At 51.5% G+C, this 16857-nt stretch overlaps 1 protein-coding gene across 1 annotated transcript in view; it reads left to right on the forward strand.

The window, feature by feature from the left end:
- The first annotated feature begins 4286 nt into the window (after window positions 1–4286).
- The window catches only part of ETF1 (eukaryotic translation termination factor 1), a 29212-nt gene continuing 16641 nt past the window's right edge, over window positions 4287–16857 (forward strand). Inside the window, exon 1 of the mRNA XM_082006266.1 lies at window positions 4287–4387. Within this exon, the coding sequence (XP_081862392.1) occupies window positions 4302–4387 (86 nt within the window). The 5' untranslated portion in view covers window positions 4287–4301. The remainder of the gene's footprint in view (window positions 4388–16857) is intronic.

The following is a 16857-nucleotide window of genomic DNA, read 5'->3' on the forward strand; positions in this document are numbered from 1 at the left end:
TTTGTCCTGACAGCTCAGATATTTAGGAGGGAGGAAAGAATTCTCTTACGTGGCATGCCAGACAGTTTCCTAAAGAAGAGAAGCTATTGGGGGAAGGCTAAAAATTCTGATTCTGTGAAATTTCCTTGAAGCTGGGGACTGGAAGGGATGAAGACTGCTTCAGTCACTGACCTCTCTCCAGCAGTCCTAGCAAGAAGGACTGGAAGCAGCTTCCACTTCAGAGGAAATGAGTGATGTAACTAAAGTGAGAGGCATAAAAGGTGAGGAAGGGGCCTGGTGCAGCCACAGGAGGAGACGAGGCAATGCCTTGTGTGCCCAGGTGAAGGCAGGTGTGTGGGGGGGCATCTTAGCAGCAGTTCGGGGTGTTAAGCTGCCTGACCTTGGTGGACTGAGGAGTTCCAACCCAAAATCCCATGCTTTGCTTTCAGCAGGGGAACTGGTGGTGTCTAGGGATCTGAACTCTGCTCTGGCGGGGTTTTTTTTTAAGTGGCAGAGCTTTTATTTGTCACAGGCACGTAGTGGCAGGCTGAGATGTCTTTAGATCATGTAGCCAGCATGGCTCCCTGCAAGTTTTGTGGAACGCATGTAGCTCAGGATGTGCATGTTCACAGCAACTGCTGCTCCCAAGAGCTGTTGGTGCCATCTGGGTGTGCAACTGCGTTTGTCTCACATGTGAAGCTATGTGCTTCGTTCTGTCACAGCGTAACCCTGCTCCTGTCCTGTATGAGGGCTTGGCAATGGCGGGGAGCACTTGGCTCTGTGTCTCCTGAGAGTGATCTCCTTTACAAAACTCTATTGCAGGTGACTTATGTCCTGAATGTCCCTCTGCTGCTGTTCCTGTCAAAAGCGATTCCCTGTATAAAACTGCCATCTGAAAAAGAGCAGGAATTCTCCAGCAAAGCAAGTTGGGTATTTCAGGTGCTGAAAGGAAACATCTGTAAGTCAACCAGTTTAAAAAACATTGTCTGTGGAAGCTTTTCCTGCTGCCTCCCTGAAACTGCAGCTAGATGATCCTGCAGCAGAGCCAGGGGCAGCCCAGGACAACGCTGCTGCCGCGGCCTGTAGTGCTGTCAGGGCAAAGGCGATGGATCATCATCTCGTAGCCTCCAGGGTCCTGAATCATTGATCAGGGTTAGCCTTTATTTCTTGAATGCATTATTTTCCCTGTAACAGTTTAAAGACATCTTTCATATATGTTCTTTATTTTTTAATGTGCTTAGCTCCTCCTTTATAAGCTAAATTATTGAATTGTGGAGGAAAAAGTGAAATTGGGTGGTATGTGTCATGCTGAGAACTGTTTCTTGCTATGGAGAAACTGCCAGGAAGGCAGGAGGTGCGGCAAGTGGGCTGTTATCTCTTGTGAAAAGCAGCAACTCCTGTGCTGAGGAGTTAACTGCCGCCGTCCCGCCGCTGGGAAGGTATCTATCAGCACGCAGAGAAAGGAGGTTTGGGCTTCGTTGCCTGCTGTCATTTTCCCTGTAGGCTGATGCTCATCATAGGAAGCTTGTAGCCCCAGCAGTGCTGCAGCTCTGCAGTAAATTACTGGTCTGTGTATGAGAGTAATTAAGAAAAGTTTTGCATATGTTCTTTGAGGAAAAAAAGGTGACCGAGCGATGTTTGTGCTGCACGCTTCCACCTGCCTGCGTCCTCTCAAGGTGTCCTCTGTGGGTGGGAGCCCGTCAGTGCTAGGCACAGCCTCTGTGGGCTCTGCCAGTCAGATAATGCTCTGCCTTAAAATAATAGCATTTAGCAACACAAACAGGCCTGGGATAGTAGATTCCAGTGTCACAGCTCCGGCCTGACTTCAATAGGGGAGAGAAGGCTGAGATATCTTCGAGGTGCAGGGTATCTCTGCGCTCTGGCAGTGGCTTCTTTTCCTTTCCTAAAAGCATTTTCCTCCGGCTCAGGACAGCCGCAGGGTGCCATGTTTGGGGAGCGTGCCTGGTGAGGATAGGGACCTGCTGTGTTGCCTGTACAGGCAGGAGATGCTCGGCTTCCGTGGGAATTGCGGGAGGAACGTGAGATGGAGTCTCTCCCCCTTTTCCACAAGACATCGACTGCCAGCATGCTGTGAAGGCATGGCTCCTTTTTGAAACGCCTCTCTAAATAGTGCAGCAGTATGTTGAAAAAGTTCTCTCTAATTCAGTGGCTCTGCCCCCATCACTGCTCTCGGCTCCCTCCTTGTTCCTGTGGAGCTGTGCCGGCTGTCGGAGGCAGGCGCTGCTCGGCATCTGTGTCAGCCAGCTGGTGGGATTGCTGCAGGGTGAACTGACGGCAGCGTCTGTCGCCTCGGGAAGGCTGGAGCGGAAAGTGCCACGGCACAGTGGGCGCATCGGGCTGGGAGTTGGTAACTGGGATGCTCAGCGGGTGCTTTTTGGAGTAGCATCCCTGGATTGAATGGGAAAGGCAGGATTGCCAGGGAAGCATGGGCTAAGCTGTTGTTCACCTGCCCATCTGTGTACACTGTCCCTGTCATATCAGGCACAGAAACTTCCATCTCAGCAGATCATCTCCTAAAGCCAGGCATAATCCACTGTCTTCCTGTTCTGAGGAGGATTATAAAGGGCTGTGTGGGACCAGATGCACGTGGAAAAAAATACCTGTAAGGGTTGAAATTGATACTTGTTTAGCTCCAGAAGAGAAATGGGACTTTAAATCCAACCAGGTTGTTCAGAAATTCTGAGTGTCTCCCCAGCATGACCCTGTCGATAGAAAAACCGAACTCTGGGCTGAGGTGACCGTGCTGCCCAGCTGTGCCCAGCTCCTAGCAGGGCATCAGTGGTGCTTTGAGGCTGGGCTGGGGAGCCGAGAGGCAGCACAGGAGGGAGCAGAGGCTGCAGCGGGCTCGTGCTATGGCAGCGCTTGCTCTCCTGGGAGCACAGCGCGGAGGCCAGGCTGCCCCCGGGCAGGGCAGGGGTGGTGACCATGCTGATGGCAAATGCCAGAGCTGGACTGTCCCAGGGAGGCAGATTGGGGCTGGAGGGACACCACAGCCACAAACCCCCAGCACCCAGCTGTTGGTGCCTGCTCAGCATCACGGGGACAGTGTCACGTCCAGGGGTGCAGCAGGGAAGCAGCCTCTTTGCTACCACTTCATAAAAGGAACGAGTAAATGGCTTCAGCGTTATTTCATCACTACATTTCCAGCAGGCCCCATTTCAGGCTGCCCTGGAGACAGAGGATGCCCCAGGCCAAGCAGGACCAGGCTGCGGCCATGCCGTGGGGCAGGAAGGCCCTCGCCCTGAGACACCAGGCAGCCTGATGCTTGTCTTCCCCTTCCAGAACAGGGCTGCCGGGGCACCGCGCCCCCAGCCAGCCACCAGGGAAAGGAGAAACGCGAGATAACCCTGTGGCTCCAGAAAATACTTCCATGTCCCCCATCTCCCTTCCCTGTGCCTCCTGCCCCGCTTGGCTTCCTCCAGACGCTGGTGACCACGGGCCGGGAGGCACCAGGCGTTTCCAAAACGCGGGCTGTGGGCTTTGGGCTGTGCCCCGGGGCAGCGTGCCCTTGACGGCGGGAGGAGGAGAAGCCGCCCCGTCAGTGCGGGCGGGGTGGCTGCAGCCCCCCCAAAGGCAGCAGCATCAGGCGCCCCTCAGGAAGGGAGGCCCACGGGCGACAGAGGCCAGCCGCTGGGCCCAGGCAGGTCAGCCCCGGGGTGGTGCAGGCCCTGGGGGGGCAGTAGCAGGGCAGCCCCAGGGTGGCGCAGGCCTCGGACGGAGCGGGCGGCCCAGCCCGGGGGTGCGGCAGCAGGGACTGTACCTCGGGCCACAACGCTGCCGCCCGCCGCCCCGCGCGGGCCCTTTAAGCGCGCCCGGGGTCGGCCGCACAGCTCTCGCGAGACCCGCCGTTGCGCCCCGCCCCGCGCCGTGGAGAGCCGGGGCGGGCCGTGGACTACGCGCCCCATAGTGCCCCGCGCGAAGCAACGTCCAATAGCGACGCGGGCGGGGGGCGGTGGCGGATGGGCCGACAGCCTATGGCGTGGCGCCCCGCTCCCGCGCGGGCGGGGCGGGCGGTGGCCCCCCGCCCCGGTCCCCCGGAAGTGATGTCACAGGCCCCATGTGAGCCGATTGCAACACATGCAGCGCGGAGAGGGGGAGCGCGAGCAGCCGGTGTCCGACGTCAGCGCCGCCGCTAGCCGCGCGCCGTCGGGGGGGACCGGGCCTGAGGTGAGGGCGCGGCGGGCGGGCGGCAGCGGGGCCGGGTCGGGGCCGGGGTTTAACCGCTGTGTCTGTGCCGCCGGCCCGCCGCAGGCCGCCGCAGCCGCCGCCGCCGCAGCAGGAGGAGGAGGAGGAGGGAGAAGATGGCGGACGATCCCAGCGCTGCCGACCGCAACGTGGAGATCTGGAAGATCAAGAAGCTCATCAAGAGCCTGGAGGCGGCCCGCGGGTGAGCGGCGGGGCCTGCACTGCCTCGGGGACGGCCGCGGCGGGAGGGCGGCTGTGGGGTGGGCCGGCGGGTAGTGGGGGCGGCCGTCCTGGGAGCGCGGCGGGGGTGGGGTGTCCTCGCCGGCGCGGGAACCGGAGCGAGGGGGGCTGCCGCCCGGCCCTGGACCTGCCGTCGCTGGGGCGAGGGGAGGGCGAGGCGCAGCCCCGGCCCGGCGGCCCCTTCTCGGGCCTCGGTGCCCTTTTGTCTCGCCGCGTGGTGAAGCGGCCGGGTCCCTGTGGCCACTCAGGGGCTTGGGGTGGGAGAGAAAAGCGGCTCTGGGGCCCGGTGAGAAGGGCAAGGAGGGCCGTGCGTCCCCGGGGACGCCCAGGCGGGCTCAACCGCCGAAAGGAAGCGTAACCGTGTTTCCTGCACGGGAAAAGGGCAGCGCCGGCCGCTGAGCGCCCCGCCGGCTTCGGCCTGGCCCCGGCTCTTCAGCTGTTTTGCCCCCCCTAAGCCGGCGAGTTCCCTGCGGCCGCCTCGGCGGGGTTGTCACGGGTCTGTGTCCCGGCCCCGCTGCCGGGCAGAGAGGGGACGCGGGGCCCGTCCTGGCTGCGGAGCTCCACGTCGGGTCCCCTGGTCACCCCGTGCCAGCTGGCACCGGGGAACGGCAAATTCCAGCTGGAGTAGACGGCTCCTCTGTCCCCCGTGCAGGCTTGGGCTCCTCCCAAGGGACCGGCAGGCCCGGGGAGGGCAGGAGGGTGAGGGCAGGGAGGCAGGGGCCCAGGCAGCAGTTACGTTATTACTTCTCTCACTGACAGTTCTCTTTCTCACCCCTTCACTTTCCAGTGAAAGTGCTTAGCTTTGTTTCCCTGAAAGCAAGCTATTCCAAAGTTTGGCTAATGTTAGATTTAAAGTTTCTAATACCACTTAATCCTTGTACTTTGATTTATTTTTTTCCCACCAGAAATAAAATTGCAGGACGCTCTTGCGGGCTGCCCCATGCCAAAGGTGGCATGGTGCCTGTTTCTGTGGGTAACTCAGCAGTGACTTGTTGCATGGGTCCGGAAGCCATTCGGGCTTCAGTAATTGTAAGAACTGTAGGTACCAGAGCTGTAAAATAGCAAAGAAAGTATGTCTCTCTGTACATGACGCAATAAAATAAAAATGAAGGATGACTCCTTAGCCACCATTGTAACTCCAGTTTCCTTAGGCTCATCTGAACTGATGTTCATCTAGCTGGGGCACCACTGGCATCGTACTGTGGCCACCCAACAGGCAGGTTGCCTTTGGACAGCTTGCATAAGCTGAGACACTGTTGTCTTCTTTCCTTAGTGCTGGTTTGTTCTTGTGTGTAGAGTAGGCCAGGGGAATCATTCAGCTGAAAACTAACACAGGCAGGAAGGGCAAGAGGAGAAGCCAAGCCACAGATCTCCCTAAATTTTTTTATTCGATTTATGATGTAGCAGTGCAAGAAATGGGGGTGTGGGAGGAGGGAGTGTGGAGCCAGGGTTTTCCTCCCCTGTTGTAGAATGGACTTTGACTGCCGAAGCTGATCATTCAGCTGTGCCTTCGCACAGTATTGACAGCATGCGTTGCACTTGCGGGGAGGTCCTAGCAAGCACAGAAGCATGTAAATGATTTCTGCTGTGAAGTTGAAAGAGTTTGGGGAGCTACGACATCTGTTGCAGCTTGTGAAAGCAGCTATCGGTCCCTTTAACAGTGCTGAGGGAGGCTGGGCTGTGTTTTGGAAAGGTACAGTTAGCATTTTGGCTCTCCCTGATCTGAAATGTAGGATAGGCATGTCTGCCTTTAGTGGCAGCTCTCATGTTTGGAATAGATGAATTTTGCAGAGAATGAGATGAAAACTGATATTGGAGAGCTGCTGGGAGAGGTGAGGCTGACGGGCTAGCTTGCAGCATGTGGCTGTTGGGGTAACAGCTTCTTGGACGTCACTGCTCAGGTGTCTTCCTGCTTCCCCATCCCTGGTATATCTCTGTTTTGTGGGAAGGATGCTGCAAGCTCAATAAAATGTATGTAGGAGGTTTAACTGAGCCCTCTGGATCCAGCATGTCTCCTAGATGTCGTGATACTGTTGTTCCTTAACTTAATATGTGTGCTAGCTGCTAAACCGCCACCTGACGAAGGCTGCTGATGCTAGCAATCCTTCTACAAGCAAGGTTATGCTGGTTATGTGTAAATGCATGTCATGCTTCCAGGGAGACCTAGCTAAAATTATCCCCGTCTGTTTGGGTCCAGTAAGGGGAAGAGATGCTGCAGCTTTTGCCACCAGCAGCGTTAGGCTCCCTGGCACGAGAGGTGTGAGGCAGTGAAACAGGCTTTTCCGGCCTTTGGGAGAGTCGCTTCCTCTTCCTGCAAAGTAGGAAGACCTGTTCTGGGGTGGGTTAGGGGGCAAAGCCTTTAAATAGGGTGATGTGGAGGGCCAGGGACTCCTTGGCGTCTCCACCTTCCCTTACTCATGCGCTCCTAATAGTGACCCAGCAGCAGTGTCCCAGTTTCATGCGCTGGTTGTTCCTGCAGTGGATCAAAGGGACGGGAAATGGAGGAAGCTGGAGCTAAATGTTCAGTTCACATGTGGCAGTTGGGGCACCTCTGCTGTTATCCAGCTGTTTTGGTGAAATCTCAATGAAATCTGCAGAACATTATCAAAATGTTAAGTGAGCATAAATGGCAAGGAAATGCTTTTATTGTATCTGGGATAGATGAGGTAAATAGCAGTATTTGGTCAGAAAACCAAGGGAGAAGGTTAGAGCTTCAGCTTTACCAGAAGCTGATCGGCTAGAGGCCAGCAAGGGTACGACTGATTTGCAAACTTTAAGGTAACATCCTAGCAAGAATGTCCTGTGTTACTTTTCCAGTCCTGCCTAGGAAATCTGACTTTCTCTCTGATCTCAGGATAGGAAGAACCTGGCAAATCAAAGCAATGAAAAATCATCTTTAAAACCCCCAACTCCACCTCAAAACCCTATCTCTGCTGGCAGGGAGTAGAAGCAGCTTTTATCTGTATCTTGCTTCCGAAGACAGAAGTCTGTTACCTCCTCCTAGCTCTTCCAAAGATGAGTTGTAAACTGTCTGATACTGTACAAAGTTAATGAGTCGATCTTTCTGATTTTGTGAGAAGGGAAGGGTATTTGCAGAGTATGTATGAGTGAGAGCAAATGGGGCCAGAGTTCTGCATTACAGGCAATTAACCTTTCTAGCCAGAAGAAGATGAGGGTAAAAGGCTGGTGATAAGCAAGTTCTGCCCTTTGTGAGAAGTCTAGCCGTGTCATTCGTCTCTGGTAGCTTGAAGTGCTCAGACTTTCATCAAGCTTCTCCCCTACAAAGGGATTCTGCTTTCAGTCCGCAGTTAGTTTTTTTTAAAACAGAGTCTTGGTGAAAGACTCTGCCCCCCAGAAGTTGCAGCCCTGTCTTTGCATGTGGATGTTGCAGCAGCTCAAGTCGAAGTGGTACTAGCCACTTTGTTTTTCCCTTATCCTCTGTCTCAGGGCTTTTCTGGTGTTGCTTCATGCAGTTTTCCAGTGTCAGTGCTAAACTGACAATCACTCTTTGTTCCTTTGGTCTTTGCAGTTCTGAATAGTTAGCAGAGCTGTGCACAGTTTTTTCTGCTAATCTAAGCTGTAAATGCTTGGTGAAATCAAGTATTGGCCACAACTTGCAGTCTCCTTGCAGGCTTAGGCCTGAGATGGCTTAGGCCTGAATCAGGTTTGGAAAACTTCTCAAAGTCTTAGAAACGAGGGCTTTCTTCCTGCAAATGGCTCTGCTTGGAAACAGTTTACCAACCCCTCCGCTGGCCAGAAGGACTTTCTGACCCTGAGTAAGAGCGCAGCAGGTGCTGATGCAGGGTGTGGAGCTGCATTATAATGGTAAAACCTTCAGGAACCTGCTCCCTTGAGACATTTCTCCTGCCTTGAATGTAAAGGCAGGGCTAGACTTCTATTCAGAGCAGTAGCCCTTAGGAGTTATTTTACTGAAACACAGAAAGAGGAGGCAAAGAGAATGGTGGTCTTTGAAGCAAGCACAACAAAGGTTCACAAACAGTGTGTTGAAGAAGGCTTTTCTATATTAAGTATTTTGGAAGGTGGGGGCGAACAGGGCATATGCAGGCTTCTGAGCAAATGCAGAAACTAAGTCTGAACAAGTAACTTACTCTGGTTGTAACTGGAAGAAAGGTATCAAGGCAAGAGAATGGAGAAGTAGCAAGAGAAAGGGAAGCCTTGTTGTCTCCAGAGCCATGAGAAAGCAAAGCAATGCAGTTTCCTGCTAGGGTTTGGATTCTGCCAAGTTGGGACTTCCATCTGCTATATGGGAGAAACCAAATGTGAGACAAATAAAAAGTCACCAGGAAGGACAGAGGCCTGAAAACGTGTGGGAATTCCTGCACAGTGGAACATACACTAGTTCTGCTTGAAGGTGGAAAAGCTGACCTGTTGCTTAGACACAAATGATGTGCCCAGCTTGTGTTGCAAAAAGCATCATTTGCAGCTGGGTTTTCCTGCCATCCATCTGGAGTCTTGCTGGTCCTGATGGAAGGGCCCAACTTTGGAATTAGCTTCAAGCTGCTCCTTTTTCCCAGCCTTGTGTGACAGGGATGGGACTCTGCTTGGGTGAATGTGGGTGGTAGGCTGCGCATCTCTGCACCTTGTTCTGGGCCGTCCTGGGTTGATGCCACTCTTGTGACCAGGCAAGTTGGCAAGGCCAACCTGTTTGGACAACCTGGTGGTTCTGAAGAACAAAATAGTTTTGGTCTGTTCTACTGTTGGCACGGTGGGCTTTTCCAAAAGTGACCTGAAAGCCCACCTTCTTAAGAGTTAACACTGTAGCTGCAGCAGCGCTAGCTGCTGGGATGCATTTCAGGAGTAACTGGCATCAGTTGCAAGTAGATGTCCTGTATGGATTTGCCTTGTTCCTGATTTCTTTTGAACAAAGTGCTTGGAAACTGGTGGTGCCGGGGTTATATTGTGCTGCATTTCTCTCCTGAATTAGTGCAAAGACTCAGTCACTCCTGGTAGCATCTGCAGCACTTGACTGTAGATGGCTTGTTCTGCTGATAGCAGGTGCTGAACAGCTTCGTTGCACTGAAGTTGCAACTGTGCTGGAGTAACTGTTGAATGTGCTCAAATAGTTGATTCTTAACTCTGGTGAATTCCTCTGCTGCATCATGTATCCACAGAAGATGCTGTACACCATATATAGTGGTGTACTGAATCTTATGTGAGTGTAACAATGCCACCATGTCTAGGCAAGTACCTGTATAACTATCTTGCCTGTAAGTGATGTCATTCATACATCAGGAGGAGGACTTGGTGTGGTCTTTCATCGCTGTGACTGGTTTCTGGCAACGCTGCCAGAGATGTGTCGGTTCAGAGGCTCCCCTCCCCTTTTCCCAGGCTGGCAGCAGATGTCTTTCCCTACCTTCTTTATCGGGATCTGTTTGTCGTTGTGGCTGTGCCTCGGGTCTGGGCTCTGGGAAACAGTTTAACCGTTGATACAGGATCTGTTTCTGCAGAGCTGAAGCTTTCACCTTAGGACGTGGAGTATGATGGAGACCTTGAACCGGGCCTGGGTGAGCTGGTCGATCTGTGAAGGGCAGTGCTGTGGCAAGGTACTACTTGGCTTTCCAACTTGTGCTGTGTTAATTAGGTTGCAGTCACGGGATATGTGTCATGCTAGTGCCAGTCATGAGATAGCCTTCAGAATCTCTCCACAGCAAGCTGATGTCTCCAGTGGACCTACCTTTGCTAAAAGTCTTTTGCTTCTGCTGGAATCTGGGCTGGGCCAGCCTTGGGGTAAATGGCTGTCTTTTGCTCTGTGGGGAATGTGAGACAAATGAGTGGGGCAGGGACTGGAAGAGTAGCGTCTGTGGGGTGGCACGTGGAATTTATCTTTACTGACAATATGTTTTCTGCTTTGGCTTTATGATCTGTCATTAAAGTGTGGCATGTTTAGGGAAGAGGTTATGATTTAAGTTCTTACCAAAGCCAAATTGCTTCCTCGAAGTAGTGCTTTCTCAGCCCTCTTGTCTTAAGGGTAGTTTCTAAAGGAGGTCATGATTCTGTTACAGAGGTAAAGGCTAATATATTAATATTGCCTTTTGCTTCTGGTAGTGTGAGGAGAAGGAGGAGACATTTGCAGAGAGGCTGGAATAGAAATAGTCCAGGGCAGAAGCGATACCCGAGGGCTCTGTGGCGGGTAATCACGCAGGGTGCACTGCAGGTGCTTACACACTGTTTCCCTGCTCTGACTGTTGGAGTCTCTTCAAGCTGCCAGACTCCGTAGTGCTGGGGTTGGAAGCTGCATATGGATTTCATGTGAGCAGGGCTGATCAGACCTCTCATGACTGAGGCAGTGTCTCTTAAGAGTTTGTGTTTCGATGTTGTCAAGGGTGGGTGGTCTGAGAAAGCTGCCTGCTCCCTGTGCCAGGCGAGAAGGCAGCCGGAGCACGGGAGAATGTCCAAAGGGTTGTTGACACCCTGCTGGCTGCCTGTGTCTAATTGCTGTAAAATTTTTCCTGGGCTTTCTCATCTGCCTGCTCTACCTGTTCCTTTTGAATTACAGCAACTATTAGGAAGTGCTGTTCTGAGAGTACACAGTAGCAAGTGGCAGAAAATGACCCGATCTGGGAGAACGGTTACATGTCAGACAAGAACTCCAGTAAGTGTTTTATAGCCTTTGGTAGTTCGGCAGCCTGATACCCTCTTTTACAGCTATGTGAATCATTAGTGAGCAGTGTGATTCATCCACAGATCATCATTCACATAGAGCTAATGAATAAGACCCTGACTGCTGAAGACAAATGATGTGGTAGAAGATGGGAGCACCTCAGAAGAGGACGGACTTTTTTGGCTTTGTGGCAACTGGATTCCCCTGCCCACCCCCCCCCGTTAGCTCCCTATTCCCATGTAGCTCTGAGGCATTAACATCTTAACAAGCAAATCTGGATTTGTTGCTTCAGTCCCTCAGTGTACATCTTGTACCCAACTGGCCCATTAGCATAATGCAACAAGTCTTTTAAACTTGGAGCATTAATAATTGGAGAGGGAGGAGGGAAAGGAGGGGAGCTGTGGCAAAACCAGCCTCCCAGTGAGTCACAAATGTCTGAAGTGCAGAAATGTCTGTTCCACTTACCAGTAATTGGGCATCCGGGCTTTCTGCATGAGGTCAGATGCAGCCAATAAGGCCTATTCAAAACATGCCTACGCAATTATGTTTTGTGATGCGTTGCCTTTGATCCAAGGATTTTAGAATGGCATTGATTCACCTTTCCTGTGGGGCGTGCAGTATCCACTCGTGCTGATTCAGTGCTCTTTGGCAGTACGGGATGAAGTTGGGATCTGCTCCTGGAGCTGCAGAATGGATTCAGGATCTGGGCACTGGCGGTTGCCTGAGCAGCAGCTGTAGTGTCGGAACTGGCTCCGGTTGGGGACAGGAGGAAGCTCAGAGCATGGAGCTGCTTCCGTTGACCTCTGTGCAGGCAGTGCATGGTGGACCAACGGGCAAGGGCTCGCTGTTACCTGCTACCTGTGCAGCCTTCGGACACGTGATACCTGGCCAAATTCTCTGCTGTGTGGAGAAATAGAGGTCTGTGACCTGATTCTTTTTTCACCTCCTTTCTGTCCCTGGGGAGTGATGCATGCTGAGCTCAGGAGGCAGATCCTGGCAGCAGACCAGCGACTGCTGAAGTGGGGGAAAGCACTACCTTGCCTGACCCTTGGTGAGGCACTAGCCAGTCTTGCCTCTGCTCCTTTGCTGAAGCAGCCATCTGCTGCCTCCCTGTGGGAAGCTTTCCCTTGCTGCTGAAGCAGGGAGTGCACTGAGGAAAGCAGGCTCCCTTCCCTTTTCCAGGATGAGTTCTGGCTTGGTGCTTTGCTCCCTAGCTTGCACTCAGTAAGCTTGCTTGGCATCTGGGGGCTTTTCCTCTTTGAGAAGGTCAGAGGGTATGGGTAAGAGGGCATAATGCCTTTCAGGACAGTCTTAATGTTTGTGTTTAAGCTGCTTCTTGTTACAGAGAGTGCTTTTTGTATATCATCTTCCTGTAATGCTGATGAATGCGATAGAAGATTCCTGTCTAGGGCTCTGGGACAGAACCCAGGGAGAGCGGAGAGAGCTTGGCATTGTGTGAGCCATGGTGGCAATAGCTGCATGGCCTCATGCTTTGCAGCTAAGTGAATTTCCTTTGTCCAGGGTAGAGGTGGCATTCAAAGACTGATGGGGGAATTAGCTATCTGGAGTGTTTCTTTGACTCAGGGGAGGGGCGCTCGCTTTCTCGAATTAATGCTTATGCTGAAAAGTACTCTTGAGGAAAGAATTACTTAGTCTCCTGGCTCTGCGATTCCCCCCCTCATATCCACCCTGTCCCCCTCTTGTGCTTTTTCTGTGCTTACGAGGCGGCACTGGATCCAGAGAGGTCATCTCTGCCTTACTTTTTCTTGGGAACTGGTCTCCTCTATACCTTCATACCCTTCTTTGGATGGCATGGCAACCTTTGAGGAACAACTTGTACTGATGTTGCCTTTTAGTAGATGACCCAGAGTTCTGGTGTATGCTATGGTGAAATGCAGAATGCCTCTGAGGTGAGGGTCGTGAGGTTCTTGCTGAAATGATGCTGTAAAAAGTACTGCCAACAGCATGGCTTTTAGCTCAACTTTACATTAAACTTCAAAGGAGCTAATGGTAGGTCCCATTGTCAGCTAACCAGTGTTGTGTGCTCTGTCTAGGTATCTGTGCAGCACTTCTTCTCAGGCTGTGCTTTGAGCCCATCATCTGAACAGGGAGTGGGATTTCATCTATTCCTGATGGAGACATCACAAAAAGCTGTTACTTCTCAAGCAGCAATTAGATTGAGGCATGTTGGCTGTGTTTGTTGCAAAGAGTTTGACCGATGTTCTCATATACAAGCAATGCAGTCTTCAGGTAGGCTTCCAGATGGCATTGCCCCTGAAGCACTGAAGGGATCCTAGACTCTTAAGACTGTCTCTGCTCTTTCCTTGAAGGCTGACAGGATTTCCCGGAAAAGTTATGCAGCTTTTGCATCTGCTGTCATCTCTCTAGATTTGGCATCTCAAGTGGACTTGAGCCACCTCCTGTTTGATGAAGGCTTTGTCTTATTAAAAGACATTTTCTTTAAAGGGCACAGCTATGACCTGTTTATGTACTTCACAGCCATAATTCATAAATTGTAAGAGCATATGTGTAGGACTTCCCTATGGCAAGGTCAACGCTGTTGCATACCGCGCTTTATATGAATAGGGAGTGTCTAATGGCCTATGTTTTGCAAGAGAACTCAAACCAGCAATTTTGTACTTGCCTACGCCAAAGGACACTTACTTTTTACAGCACTTCGTTCAACATCTCTGCTCAGATACAGGACCAAAAAACCCTCAAATACTCTTCACGTGCATCACTGCTTGTGCGGACTGTGCTCTCAACTTAGTCCTTTGCTGGGGTATCGTGTGCCTGCAGTGCTATGTGTGTATTTGTTCAGAAGTAGTACTCTTCTCTTGGACCTGTGGTATGTGCATGGTGAAGTTCTGCCTTGGATTACACAGATACTACTGACACCTGTTTTCTATCTGGCTGTGGGTGCATCAGTGATGGAACTGGTCTAACCATCATATAACTTTAGTAGTCTTGGCTGTCCAGGCAGCTTGGGCTCCTCAGAACATGCGATGCCTGCCCAGTAATCTGCAGTCCTCTTGCATGGAGACTAAGAGGTGTTACCTTGGGAAGGTAACATTGCTTGAAGCAGTATGTGGCAACAGTTATTTCATAGAAAGCTTCCTAGCTGTGGTATGTGGTTAAGATAAGATTATCTGAAAGCTGTTTGCTCCATGCTCCTGCCAGTCTATAGCAGTCACATAGGCCTTGTGCTACCCTTGGTTCCTGAGGAAAGCAAGATGCTGATGAACGTAGTGCCCTGTAAAAATAAGCTCATTTGGAGTCATTGAGAATGACTGACCTTCCTTGCCGCTGTATCTCCACATTACTCAGTGTGCTATTAGTGTAAAATGTTTCATTGTGGAACAGCTACAGCTCAGCTGCTGTTTGTCAAGTTTCCTCTGATACCACAGGGTAGGCCAGTAACTGCTATTTATATAGCATGTCTGTTAAATTAATGCTCTCCCTTGCCAGTGCATATCCCAAATTCCAGGACACAGGTTGAGTGACTGTTCTTCCTCAGACTTCTGGTTGGGATTGCTCTTGTCTGCCAAGTGGAGGGTAGCTACAGTTGGTGCTTGCTGCATTTGGTACTTTGGGGTATGCGACCATGCAGGTAGCCATTTTATGGCCAAAACGCTATTTAAGATGGTGAGTCTTTTAGAAAACCACTAGACCAGTTTCTCATTTCAGCTGAAAGCTGAAGGTCTAAGGATCTGCTCAGCTGTTCCTTCTGATGGGTAAAAGAGTAGAAACCGAATCCCTGTAGATGGAGATGGCCACCCAGAACAGGAGGCTCAACTGCCAGCTGTAACGAAAACCATCCATGTGGTATACGTGGCAGCTTATTTCAAATGTGATACACTACTCGCTGTGTGCCCTTGCCTTCTGTTGTGGTGGCTTCCTCACGCTGAACCATAAAACACGTACACAGTGGGCACTGCTCCTGGTGCCAAACGTGGCTTGGGACTCGGCACGGCCATCCAGCTGGTGTGCCTTCTGTGAAATCCCTGCTCTTCTGAAGAGAACCCAACGGTACCATTCTTGGTCTGCAACGCCACAGCTGTCGTAAGGCATGGTAAGATGCTGTCAGATGATACCTCTTAGGCAGTGCAGGAACATCTCGCAGGGAAAATGAACTGCTTGGTTGCCCTAGGACCTGCTTGCAGGAATATTGGCAAAATTTTTCCCTTCAGCTTGTCGGGGCTAGTTAGTGATGATTCAGCACCGCACATGTTGCCACTCGCTGTGATAACTTGTTAACATTTGCTCTTGGGTCTGTTTGTGACTGGGAAGGCTGTTTGTTTTGTGGTACAGTTGTCTGAAATTCAAACTGTAGTAACATGGACGTTTTAATAATAGAACAGGCTGTCCTATCCACAAACCTCAATTTTCTGAAGAACTTGCTGTCTCGGGAGAGCAAAACGTGCTTGTTTTTCTTCCCCCTTTCCCCCAGACAGCTCTCCATCAGATTGTAGGAGCGAGGTTGGAGCTGTCATTGTCATCTTCTATCCTAGAGATACCTAATGCTGGTGCCTTCCAGGCCATGCTAAATCTGAGCTAATTGCCAATTACTGGCAGGGCTGGCACAGCGTGAGTAGTAACCATAGTACCCAGACGGGGAAATGTTTCTACCTTTCCAGCGGTTGGCGCTTAATTGCCCACTTGTTTCTTTGTAGTGTGTGGGCAGGTACCCTTAATGCTTTTAATTGTTTTCTCCTCTCCCGTCCCTTGTGCAGTGGCACACGTCTTGCTGTCCTGTGGCCCAGGGTGCGGGTTTCTTACAAAACTCTCGCAGCATTTTGGGTCTTGATACACGTACTTGCTTTTACAATGGCAGCTATTTGGCTGCTGTGCAGGCACTCCTTAGCTCAGAACAGGGACAGCAACTGTCTCTAGCTGCTTAAAACTTCCTGGCTCAGTTCAGTCTGAAAGCATTCGCTTCCAGCTGATCTAGTGTAATTTGTCCTCGGTGCACTGAAACCGGGGGGGGGAGGTGGAACCTCTTGGCAGTGCTGCATTTTGAAATCAGGATCCTGCCGAGCAAAATGTAATGTGGAGTGCTTCGGGTCCATCCTTCCTGCAGGAGCGCTGGGGATGATACAGGGAAGAACCAGCTCATTGCACGTTCGATCCCGAGCTGCCAGTGTGAGCACTGCCCTTAATCTAGATTGATTACTTAATTGTTCGCTGTAACAATTCTGTAATGAAGTTCTGTCTGGCAGTGTGCTCGCTAGGGGATTTGTGGTTGGCAATGGCCTGCCAGGCAGCGAATGTCCCGTGTGCTTCACGCACAGCGGAGCCTGTTGGTTTTAGAGGTCTGCTGTTTGGAAAGACCCCTTTCAGGAGGTGGCAGTCAGCATGATTTCCCCTACCTCATTCCCAGAGTAAATGCACTCTAGAACCTGGCACAGCTCATCCAGCAGTGGAGGAGGCATGGGATTTTGCAGGAATACCTGTCGTCTTGCTCAGGCGCAGTGGCTGTGCAGACTGATAGGGAACCTGGAAATTGTATTACTATGCAGAATAACCTATTTTTTTTCTAAATGTTTTTGAATAGCAGGTTTCTTAAAAACTCTTTGCTGTATTTTGCCTCGTTGTGGTGAATTTAGTAGATGTAACCACAGGTTTTTTTTAGACCTTGCTATCCTGCAGTAAGGTCACATACAAGTACAAGCTTGCTTTGAGAGGGGAAAACCACTCTTCTGTGGTAGGAGAACAAGGTCTTAGTGGTGTGTGAAGGAGTTCTGCAGCCATCCTGGTCACTCGTGTGCAGATCTGCTTCAGCTGGTGTCTTGCTGGTCTCAACCTTTCTG

This window comes from Phaethon aethereus (genome assembly GCF_964289735.1).
Source record: "Phaethon aethereus genome assembly, chromosome: 14".
In the NCBI taxonomy this organism is placed as follows: Eukaryota; Metazoa; Chordata; class Aves; order Phaethontiformes; family Phaethontidae; genus Phaethon; species Phaethon aethereus.